At 37.3% G+C, this 13,047-nt stretch overlaps 1 protein-coding gene across 11 annotated transcripts in view; it reads right to left on the bottom strand.

Moving 5' to 3' along the window:
• The window catches only part of rbfox1 (RNA binding fox-1 homolog 1), a 401,841-nt gene that overhangs the window by 13,619 nt on the left and 375,175 nt on the right, over positions 1-13,047 (bottom strand). For 10 of the 11 annotated variants that reach the window (XM_072692947.1, XM_072692950.1, XM_072692944.1 and 7 more), the window contains one exon: positions 12,255-12,319. In XM_072692947.1, coding sequence (XP_072549048.1) covers positions 12,255-12,319 — 65 coding nt within the window. Of the gene's footprint in view, positions 1-277; positions 331-12,254; positions 12,320-13,047 lie in introns of all 11 variants that reach the window. The other variant, XM_072692945.1, reaches the window with a different exon arrangement.

The raw sequence follows: 13,047 nt of genomic DNA on the forward strand, positions 1-13,047 counted from the left end.
AAAACCAAAAAAAAAACCACTATCCACTCTGAAGAAGAGCATTCAGAAATGTAATAAGAGACAAAATAAATAACCAAAGAAAGGAAAGAAAAAAAAGTAGAAGAAACCAACAGAAAAAGTAAAACTCTACTAATTAAGGGGCAGAAATAAGAAGAGAGGCGAGCAATAAAAGCACTCACTGTCGAGGTGCATAAAAAAAGGATATGCCTGCTCCCTCGTGGGTGCATCAAGAAAGTGAGGGTGATCTGTTATTCATTTTCATATTTATTTATTTTACCTGAAGAGGTGTTACAAGAAATTTCATCGGCTGCAACGAGGACGAAATGATTTCTGCAAGAGAAGATAAAATTCACAATACCGCTTGCTGACTGGCTGTATGGGCGGAAGGTGGGGTGGGGTGGGGTGTGGGGTAAGGTGGGGGGGGAGGGCAGGTTAGGATTGTGAAGGAGGGGGGGGAGGAAGAGGAGGAGGGAGGGGGGAGGTTGCTTTACAGTAAATGACTTTCAGTTCACAAGCAGAAAAAGAACCAGCGAGCTCTCAGTGCAGTCCCACACTCGACATGGAGGAGGAGTAACAAACATGCTGAAGGAGGATGAGTAGGGTGGGGTGGGGATTGGTTGGAGCTGGGAAATGTGGTGCGGTGGAGGAGGGAGCGAAAAAAACAACAAAACGCAACAAAACAAATCCTATAAATATATATTTATGTATTTATATCTATATATTTATAAGTGCACGTGAGACTGTATAGGAGATGAGGTCGAGTCAAGTGAGAAGGGAGGCGAGGCACAGCACAGCACACACACAGGTAAAGCTCGATCCACTCCTCTGACTGGGGCCGATTCAATGGGAAAGTGGAGGGTACACTTTCGGCTAGCCTCTCCAACTGCCACTCCTCTAGTCTGTCTTCTAGAAAGATCTGCGTACCCCGACGGCTCTGGAATCCCTCCGGCTGGAATGGCCTTGCTTTGGCTCTACAGCCTCAGACTACACAGCTGCTACAGGCATACTAGTGCAAATCAAAAGATGCTGTGGGCTGAAGCTGACTGAAGGTGCTCCACAGCATAAACTGGTCCACACATGTGGTCCTTTGAGAGATGTCAGAGTCGAGGCACTTTTGGTACCTTAAAGAACCATTAGCCTCATTCATTCACCATTATCTTCCTAATGCGGTCTAATGTGCTGCCACTATGGGCATGCCAAGGGTCATGGGTTCGAATGCTGAGCCATGCCGCTTTGTCATCAGTGGCCAGAGTCAGAGAAAGCACAAGAGGCAAATTTTCCATGTTTAATAATTTTCTTGTTTCTTGATGATGATCACAACTACTTGCAGTCAGCATTCATATTACCGATACCTGACCAGCCTTAACAGTCCTAACGAGTCAATTATAGCCTGAGCAGTACATCTGAGATTTTACTACTAGAAAGGTGTCTATATATTTGCACGTCTTTTTATTTTCTAAATATGATATCGATTTTTACACACAAATTGACTGTGCATTTGCACATTCTGACATTTGCAGAAAACTGGTATATGTGCTTAAATATGAAGTCTTATCGTCCAGATTGAAATGGTTCTGAACAACTGGCTTATGTGCCAGTGCATGGTACTGTATTTTTTTTATGAACAGTAAACTGTCACATAGAACAAATAATGTTCTTTGTACAACACACCATATAACACAAACCTAGATAATTAATAAGCTGAAATGAAATAACACATTTTAATAACCGGGCCCTATAAACATGAACTTCATCATGATCTAATAGTTTGTGCGTTAGGTTAGCAATGATACAATTATTACATATGCATAAATAAATAAATAAGTAAATAAATGAGTGTCTTGCTATCCCTTTTCTGCTGTGACACTGAGAATTTCCCCATTGTGGGACTAATAAAGGATCTTATCTTATCAAATCTTATCTTACAAATATCAGTCATTCAATACAATAATTAAATGTTTTTTTATAGATGTAGACTCAAAATATGCGCTAGAATATGGGACAGTATCCTATAGTCTAACTCTAAAAAATAATTTAGGAAAAGTCATTATTTAAAAAAAAAAATCTAAAAATTATAGAAAAAGGTTTTGACAAAATAAGTAAAAAATAAAAAAGTCATTATTTCATTAAAAAGGAAAATAAAGTACAATTCTTGTCACAGTTATTATTAATGTAGTGAATAATAAAAGCTCTGTAAATGCTTTTTCATAAATGTGTCATGTTTATAAATATATTATAATGTCAAAAATCTGTACTAAGGGTCCAATTAATGAATGTTTATGTGTATATAATGTCCATAATGTACATTAACACCCATATTAGGGAAAAGCACAATGTAGCAATACAGCTGAACTGCTGCTTAATCGCTGCACCCAACTTTGAAGTGTGCAGTTCTGATTATAAGCAAACACTTGATATTTTATAAATAATGAATTGAACTATAATTAATGGTTATTTTAGTACAATTCATAATAATAAAATGTTTTAGTATATTCGTAAGTAAATATTTAATCAAATTCAAAAGACAGCGCTGTGTAATGTATTTATAATATTAAATAATGATCAAGCAGCTGTTTATTAGGGCCTGTTATTACAAAGGGTTAGTGAGGAAACAGAAATGAGCAGCGTCTGAAGGAGGAGTGTGTGAGGCCTGAGTTTGTGCAGCTAGCGGGGTCTCTGAAAGCTAAGTAAACAAACATGACGAGCGTGAACCGTATCATTTGCTGCATTACCCAGTCTCCATGACTCACTGCACAGGTGTGACAAACGATGTGTCACGGCCCGATCTTACGTCTAATTAGAGACATAGGTTGGCAGCCATCTTGCCAGGCCCCCTTTTAATTGCTGCTCGCAGCTATATTTAATAACTTAATGAATCATTCATTCCCGCTAAGCATTCAGATTGAATCGGCCCTCTTAATCACGTTAGGTGGCTTGTTTTGAATACAGACTCCAATTGGACATGACACTATTGACCAGCGGAACGCGGTCGACTCTAGGGAAGGAAAAAAAAAAGAAACAGCTCAATGCACACATGCAAAAGAACCCATGCAACTGAGTAACACGTCCGTAGCACTTCACATCATTGTGACGAAAAAAGGAGACTATGTCTACTGCATACCCAAAAACACAATCGTATCACACAAGTGTTGGCTTCAGACAGCGAAAGGAAGGGCCCATATCCTACATTTTTCCTGTATTTGTGTGGTTTCATGTAGCAAACGTGAAAAATGTTTGTTTTTGTTACTGCCACCAGCAACAAGGGCTAAGTTGACACAATTTGCAGGGTTGCACTACATAACCAATAAGCCAAGCTATGAGTGTACTGTAGTAGGGCAGTGTGGTTTTTAATAACGCCTTGCTCAAACGCATTCACATGCTAAATGATGTGTACTGAAAGAAACACGATGTGGTTGATAAGAGTTTACGAACAACTGAAAGTGGAGCTAATGCATAACTGAAAATCTGGCTCTAAAATTTAAGAAAATAATAAAAGATAACTAGCATGGAGGAAAAAGTAGGAAGATTGTGGAGAATTAGAAAATTTAGATGGCTCAGAGTATGTGCCAGCATCCTATAGCATGGGTGCCTAACTTTAAATTAAGAGTTGAAAAAAAGAAAAGTCATAAAAAAGCAAAAAAAAGTACAGAAAAAAGGCATTATTTGGACAAAATTAATTAATTAATTAATTATTCCAATAAAAAAGAGAAAATGCCAAGAAAATAAGATGCAACTCTTGAGAAAATATGTTGTTGCCTTGAGATACTAACTTTAAATCCAGAGAAACTAAAGATTATAGAAAACAAGTCATTATTATATTACCGATACCTGACCAGTCCTAACAAGTCAATTATAGCCTGAGCAGTACATCCGGAGACATTCATGTTCTGAGATTTTACTACTAGAAGGGTGTCTACATATTTGCACATGTCACAGTTTCTTTTTATTTTTTGAATATGATATAGATTTTCACACATAAATTGACTGTGCTTTTGCTCATTCTGACATTTGCAGAAAACTGTAAAAAAAACTGATATTTTTTTAGTTTGCTGTGGAGTTGAGTGAAGTCTTATCGTCCAGATTGAAATGGTTCTGAACAACTGGCTTATGTGCCAGTACATGGTTCTGTATTTTTTTTATGAACAGTAAACTGTCACAGAGAACAAATAATGTTCTTTGTACAACACACCATATAACACAAACCTAGATAATTAATAAGCTGAAATGAAATAACACATTTTAATAACCGGGCCCTATAAACATGAACTTCATCATGATCTTATAGTTTGTGCACATTTGTGCTTAATCATGATCTAATAATTAATTTTTTTGGCAGAGAAACTTTAAATGCAGAGAAACTAAATATTATAGAAAACATGTAATTATTTTAAGATTTTGTTTTAGCTGAGGAGGAAACCAAAAGAACTAACAAACAAACAAACAAACAAAAACATAATTTTGTTGAAATGCAGCAGTGATTGTACAGTAATTCACACTGAAAGTAAATATTTTGTTAAGGTTAAAACTAATGCATGTTTTCTCCACCTCTGCTAAATGTAGAGATGCCCATGGCCCATCTGCTCTATTGCTCAGGTGCTTAAGTGATTAGCCTGTCGCTGCTCCATATTTTGCTTTTTTCAGATTTACAAAGTGTGTTTAGTCCAATCCTTGGATTCAATGCAGCAAGTGCAGCATGTATGTTCTGCATGACTGTGCAAAACTAGCTGAAACCATGGAACATTTTATGAAAATATTTTAGCAGCTACTAGTAGCTAGCTGTGTTAGCACTGCAGCCCCTGCTTTCGCCCTCCACGAACAGGCTCTTAAGCCATGGTGGAGTGTGAGGGAGGCAATGGCGCTTGTGGCACAAAAACACAGCTGGTGTGTTAGCCTAAGGGGCTCCATGCGGTCCAGGGAGAGACGGAGAGCCTGCATATGGTCTGCCTCAGCCCGGGCCTGAACGTGCTTGACTGGGACACAGGTCGGCAGGCTAATGCAGGCGCCGGGGCAGGGCTGGAGGGCTTAGTGGGGTGCAGAAAGGCCACTGCGCTTTCCTGACCATTTGCCCCAGCCTGCAGCAGTCCAGATGGGACCACTAGAACTAGGGGCAGCATCAGAGTATTGTAGTATTGCAGAATATTGTATGCCTTGCAATGTAGTAAAAATGAATTTGGTGAATCAATAATAATAATAATAATAGATTAATCTGTGATTGAGTCACTGTTATTATGTGTTATTAAATATACATATTTATTATATGTGGGGAAAGTTGGCACTGTTAAATAGTTGGCTGTGCAATTCAGTATCAACCGTTTTTCTCATTTCGGTCAGCTATAACATCTCATTAGGATGAATGGGGGTTTTGCCAGTGTTCTGTAAAGCCTGTCCAAACATGCTCAAAACAGTCGCATTTTAGGGTGGACAGGTCAGATCGCATATCTTTAAATATATATATATATATATATATATATATATAAAAAATATGGCAAAATCATGTAAAAAACAAAAAAACAAAAAACAAAACAAGACAAATTAGGTCAAAATCCTAAAAATAAACACCACTATTATAAAAAAACTAACTTTAGGAAACTTATGAGTCAAAAGTTTAGAAGAAACAAGTAATTATTTTGGGATTAAAATATCAAAACACCCACTGAAATGTGCTAATCTGAATGTGAGATTTGTTGGGATGCTTACAGCACAGGAAAAAAAAACATTACAGGTTTATCTTTTCTTTCTTATACTGACCACACGGCACCCAAAGGTGTTAACTACCAGCTTTAGGATGAAGATAAAGAAAGATTGTGGCCACTATGAGCAATATATTGTTGCTATTACACAAACACTGTCTATCTCCATTGTGTGTGTTTGCTGTTTTTCAGTTTTTGACATTATGTGGCATAAATCTGGCAGTTGTTTTTCACACATTGTGTCAAAATGTCATGAAGAATGGACCAATAGAAATGCTCCAAAATGACTCACACTGACTTCCATTTAAACTTTTTAAGTTTTTAAGTTGAGGGTTTTAGGTCTTTTCTATAAAGCTGCCGTTTTGCAGATACAAGGTTTTTCTGTGACAGTGCAACCCTAACCCTAGACCATCAGGAAGAGTCAGAACAGCTTAGAACCGATACCTCACAAGGTCTGATTATGCTGGCAGTGCCTCTTATATTTCACCGAAAGATTAATTTTTACAAAACATAAATAATTAATTCTGAAAGATGGGAGAAACAATAACGGTGCTAATTTGTTGATATTATTCAGTGCACATTTGTCCAAAATATTATAAAAAACATTATTAAAATTGAGGATTAAAAAAAATCCAATTTTTTTTTTTTTTTACTGAAAATACCTATCAATTTACTGCTGTTTTTTAATGTTGATGCTTGAGATCTTGTGCCAGTTTTATTCTCCAAAAGCGATTCGTATTCAAACCAGTGTCCACAGATATACACAAACAATATAACCCAATTGAGAGACGCACCATTTGCATAATCAGTGTGAGCGCAGGGCTTGGGCTTTCGTATCTACAGAGAGTTTCAGGTCTTCCATACAAAATCCGGGGAGGTTGTGAGGGTGTGTGTGTGTGTGTGTGTGTGTGTGTGTGTGTGTGTGTGTAATGGGGGGGTGGGAGAGGTGTATATTTTTTTAGGTGGGTATGCTTTACTTTAGGTATGCTGACACCATTGAAAGTTCACATTTAATTGGGAAGAATTTAACTTAATATTTATTTAAATATTTATAACAGTTATTATATGGTAATGAAACTTTCACCCTAGCGTTAATCAGGCCGGCAAACATCATTAGGTATGTTCTCAGCTTTACATTAGGCACTTAGGCCTGCCTCTGCCATGGGCAAATAAACAACGGAAATTTGCTAAAGTCGTAATATAAAGTATATTAACCAATGTGCATAATTCTCCTATCTCTTTGATTTCCTTCACTTTTTTTTAATCACAATGTGAATCAATGTGCAGCTGTTGCCAGTGTATCTGAATTTCATGATGACTAATAGAAATGCCCCTGAAATAAAACCATTTCACTTAGACTTTTTTTTCTCTTTCTGTAAAGTTGCTGTTTGGGTTTTTGCATGACAGCGACAGTGTGAAGAATCAATTTAATAGACAGTAATTGGAGCAGTTTGGAAATTGTGTAAGTTATTGTTTGTTTGATTCCTGTTTACAAATCATAAATCATAATTGCTCTGACTAAGATATTTCCATGATTTTCATGAAAATCATGAAAAGCAACAATCATGCCATGCCAAGACCAAAGACAAACTTCCTCCTAATGCTAGTCTAGATGAATAACTCCCGTTATTACACTACATTTAATACACTGCTATATTCAAGAGAAACAAAGCAAATTTTATTTCTAAAACAATATTTCATAAAATATATTTAAATGTAATATTACAGAAATTCCCATAAAGTACATCAGACTTAGTCTGATCTTCAAGAATCAGAGCAACAAAAACCATCGAGATCTGCCTTTCCTCTATGGGTGGGTGATAGGGTAAAAAATATAAATATTATGATACATTTTCACGATGCACAATATTTATCACAATATTTTATCATGTAGACTAAATTTACCGGTAGCTACAGATAAAAAATAAACTAACATCCAAATACTCTCCCATACTTAGTACACTTAGTGACTTTTATTCATTCAATCCAGTTAAACATGAGTAATTTCACTCCCTGTAATGAAACATGCAGTTGATCAATGTTCTTTAAGCGCTGCTGATATCATACTCATAAAAGCGCACTGTGTATCACAAAAACAAAATTTATCACGACACGATCAAATATCGTCTTATTGCTCACCAATACTTTCCACTATATAATGGCATATCTTGCTAGAGCATGCTATTTGTTCCAGTGCACTTAAAAAGCCATTGAGTCATTATTTGCATGTCATTTGCGTTTGATGAGATGCACTAAGAAAAAGAAAAATGTCCCAAAGTTTGTTTCCAAAGCTTACAGCTATTAGTTCAAGTGTTCCTGTTACTATTAAACATAGTTCAACAACACTATTAAAAAACTACTATTTTTAATCATTTTTAATGAGTTTAATGAGCCGTTTCCACATGTCTGTCTTGTCCAATATCACATTAAAAATCTAAAATAATTACCAAATAAATTCTAAATCTTTAACACCCTTATTTTTTTAGGATGATCTGTTTATTTCGGTGAAGAACATTTTATTTGAAATAAAAATCTTTTGATCTTTTGACTATTGATGTAAATGACATCACAAAGAGGAAATGACATCATTAGAGCCTTTGGAGTAGCCAGGAACAGTTTTTTTTCCTGTTCTTTTACATTATTTATATTTTTTGCTTTTTATGTAAGACAATATCTGTCCAATTCAAGCCAACACTACTAATGTAAATAATGATTAGAGATGCTAATTAAATGATATTAATGATATTATAAATTGACTGGCGTGTGCTAGGTCAGGAACATGACCACACAAAAGAATTGTGGACATTTTTGGGATTAAATGTACCACCCCGTCACATAATACCATGTCATGTGTTACTGCGAATATGGCTCCCATGTCTGAATAAAAAAATATATATATATATACATAAACATAATATAAAAATAATACATATCTGATGCCTTTGGGGGAGGGGGGTGGGGTATGTTTTGAGGATGAACTTATCTTTTATGTTGTGGACTTATAAAAACTTCAAAATGCCACCTACGACTAAACTGCTCTTAATTGCTGTGGCGTCCTACCGACGCATCCTCATCAGCTAGATTTGGCCTGATCTTTGGAGACCATCTACTGTCTTTATGCTACAGTGCATTCATCCAGAGCAGCCGCAGAGCGCACAAGGAGAAAACGCCGTATCATTAATGACTTAATCAGTAAATCAAATTACTCCAATCTTACACCTGACAAGATTCGTGCCATTGCTGCCTCCGGAGAGAAGCGTGAACGTGTTGGAGAGTGCGTGTCGTGAAACAGAGACAGGACAGAGCGGTGTGAATAACTGTCAGTCCGAACCAATGAGCTGTCTTTTAACGTGTACTGAAGGCAACACGCCACAACGGCCGGCGATGCTCACAGAGAGGTGACGTAAAAAAGATGGCGCGACAACACCATTCACAATTAGTCAGCACGACGTTTCACAGCACAGCACAGACTTGTCAGTGGCATGCAGAGAAAAACACAATCTCAACTAAAAATAAAGGTAGAAATCATAACATCGACAGATTATGACAGAGCTCCTAGGATGACAGGACAATACAGAGTAGCGTGTCTTTTGCGAATGCTCTCGCAGGAAAATATCAGTTGTCACATGTTTGTGGACACTGTTCTGGGGTTAGCCGTTAGCTGTCGCGAGGACGTTGGTGCTCTCATGTCATGTCAATGATCATTTTGGCAAGTGAGGACATCTGAAACATCGGCAATGTTTCTAATATTGCTCGCGATGGGACCGCTGGAAGAGTACTGCAGCGATTCCTGGAGATCTTGACTTACAGAAAGTGATCGCACATCATGTGAAATGATTTTGTTCAACTAGCAGATCGCTTTATTTGCTTCAGCCGTTATTTTGTGAAGGAAGCAAAAGTGTGGAGAGATCATTTGGCTTAAAATATGTACAAACAATCAAATATTGCTTTTTATTACGAGAAGTGATATTAGATTTATTCCATGACAGCCTCTTTCTCTGGACTGTCAATATACGCCACTCGAGGACCATTCATTACATTCCTGGTAAAACATGCTATTATGCTGCTGTTGGAAACAGTCTATCACACTTCCTTGGTTCTGTTACAGCTGACTCACGATCTGCACATTAAACCCCTTAAACAGCCTCTAAAGCGGCGATGGCTGAAAGTGTCATTACACACCTCTATTACTAAAGAACAGCCTGACCGGTTTGCACAGAAGTCCCTGTAGTTACTGAGTAATACGCCTTAGTGTGTTAAGTAGTGTTAAGGGGTTAAGCTATCTTCAAAATGGTGAGCTCTTAAATTTGAATGGAAGTCGATGTAAAATAAAAGTGAATTACAAGTAATTTAGAGCATTTCTATTGGTCTATTCATCCTGAACTGTACACTGTGTGAACAGTGCAGCCGCAGGGTTCAAACGACAGAGGAAACGGACAAAAAAATGGAGACACATGGTTTTCATTGGAGAGCAGCGATATTTTTTGTGTTGAGCCTTGGGCCAAGCTGTGTAAACTGCCTGTACTATATAAAACTCTTTTTGATATTTATTTATTTATTTATAATAATAATAATCAGGGTGCAATTAGATTGAAGGACGCGGTTAGAGTTAGGATTAGGTCAAAGGTGAAAGTTAGGATTAGAATTTAGGGTTAGGGTAAGGGTCCGAATTAAGATAAGGTTTCGGGGTGAGGATAAAGTTAGGGGTACAGTTTAGACCAGAGCAGGGTTAGATTTTGGGTTGAAGATAAGATTAGAATATGATAGAATTAAGGCCAGGGTGAGATTAGAGATCAGGATTAGATTTTGGTCTAAGGATCAGGTTAGAGTTATGATTTGGGTTAAGTTTAAGGTTAGGGTTAGGATTAGGTTTGGGGTTGAGGTTAAGGTTTGGGTTAAGATTACGGACAGAGTTAGGCTTTAAATTGAGGTTAAAGTTAATTAGGTTTTTGTGTTGAGGTTAGGTTTAGGGTTAGGTTTGGGGTTGGGATTTAGGTTAAGGTCAGATTGAGGGTTAAAATAAGCTCATGGTTTGGGTTATTAAGGTTAAGATTATGGACAGATTTAGGCTTTAAATTGAGGTTAGAGTTAGGATTAGGTTTTTGTTAAGGTTGAGTTTAGGATTAGAGTTGAGATTAAGGTTCAGGTTAAGATTATGGACAGATTTAGGCTTTAAATTAAGGTTAGAGTTAGGATTAGTTTTTTTGTTAAGGTTGAGTTTAGGATTAGGGTTGAAATTAAGGTTAAGATTAGGCTTTAAATTCAAGTTAAAATTAGGATTAAGTTTTTTGTTGAGGTTGAGTTTAGGATTAGGGTTGAAATTAAGGTTAAGATTACAGACAGATTTAGGTTTTAAATTGAGGTTAGAGTTGGGATTAGTTTTTGTGTTGAGGTTGAGTTTAAGGTTAAGCTCAGGTTGAGGGTTAAAATTAAGGTTTTGTGTTGAGGTTAAGGTTAGTTTTGGGATTAGGTTTTGTGTTGAGACCAATGTTAGAATTAGTGTTAGGATTAGGGCCAGGGTTAGGGTTAGTGACAACTAAAGAGAATCTGCCTAATGGCGTAACATTATGTTCTACTTCATGGTACATTTCTCCCTGTGCAAGTAATGTATCAACAGTGCTTCTTCAAGATCTTTACTGATCAGAGGGTTGTGGGTTTGATACCCGTATCTGTTCGCTGCGGCATTTATGTTGCACTGAGGCTCTTGATGCTCTTGATGCTTTCGTTCCACTTTATACGTTTATAATGTGATACTTTTATATTGAGAAAGTGAGTGAAAAATAATTGATTTCTAGTCATTTTGGACCATTTTCTAATCATCCATTCATCATGAAATGACATACAATGTAAAATGACGTGAAAAAACATAAACGACAAAAATTGTGATATGTGGTTTGGTTGAAACAACACTGATATGCTTGGGATGACAGCGGTTGATCTTGATGTTTATGTAATATTGTCAAAACAATCAACACATGAGAAATATCAGATACATTTCCAACTTCTAAGATGCCTCCACTTGCCAGGATATCGTTCTTGGCGGTGCAAATTTATGGCAAGGCGCTGATGTAAATTTTTGAGCAACGTGCTGTCTACAGTAATGTAGAGAAGAAAGACGTAACAGAAAATAAAAATGTATATATATAAAAAAAAAGTCCAAATCAGCAGATTTCCTCTCGCCTTCCTGACAAACAGCCGTTGCCTCCGATCTTTTGAGGACTGTCAGGTCTATTCCACTTAATTCTCCAGTTACAGTCCACCGTTCCAGCACGGACGCCTCTTACCATTACGTTTGCAGTGACATCTCATTTGATTTAATTTGCCAATTACTGCGCCGGCCGCCGTCCACGCAGGAGAAGGGAATTAGACTAATAAATCTGCGTGGCCTTTTCCGAGGCTGCCTCTGCTCGTGTGGAAGCGGGGGGAGGGAGTTTGACCTCAGAGAAGTAAGTGTGAGCGGAGGCGGCGGTCTGGTGGAGTGCTGTGTCAGTGCGCGCGAGTGTGCATGTGTATGTGAGTGTGTGTATGTATGTGTGTCTGCAAAGGCAGCGGAGTGTGTCTTACCTGTCACTGTAGGCAGCGGCGGTGGCGGTGGCAGGCTGGGCATATCGGTAGGCAGCGTAACCACCCTGGAACACAACACACACACACACACACACACACACACACAGACACACAAGCACACACATTGGGACGATTGCAAGGGCTGCTTCACTGCTACTACCCACCGTGCAACAACATCTGTTCGGACTGTCTGGTTTATTTCTTTATTTATGTGCTTGTCTTTGAAAGGGGCTGTTTTGATTTGGGGGTTATGCTCAGTGACAGATGATGGAGGCTAGCTCACCAAGCTGAGAAGTCATGAGGAGGTTATGGAGAGACAGATTTAACTTTCTTGTCATTGCTCAGTACAAGTACAAGGCAACGAAATGCGTTTAGCAAATATTAGCACTGCGCATAAAAGAACGGAGTGCAAGAGTAAAATGTGTGAAATGAACATGAGAATGAAAATGAATGAATATGATATTATGATAGATGGATTTGTAATTTGTAATTACAGACAGATAAGCATGAACAGGTTGGTATACATAAACAGAAAAGTGTGTGCAGATTTGTATATATACACTTAGATATGTACAAATTTGCAAGTATAATGCTAAGTATGAAAACATATGTTGGTATAGATAAATAAGTATGTATAAATTTGTTTATATATATAAGTATGTACAGACTTGTATAGATAGATATGTACAAATTTGTTTATATAGACAGATATGTATGTACAATTTTATATTTATAGATAGATAAGTATGTAAAAATGTGTATTTATAGGTATATACGTATGTACAAATGTGTA

The sequence above is a fragment of the Salminus brasiliensis genome, chromosome 12 (genome assembly GCF_030463535.1).
Source record: "Salminus brasiliensis chromosome 12, fSalBra1.hap2, whole genome shotgun sequence".
Taxonomy (NCBI): domain Eukaryota; kingdom Metazoa; phylum Chordata; class Actinopteri; order Characiformes; family Bryconidae; genus Salminus; species Salminus brasiliensis.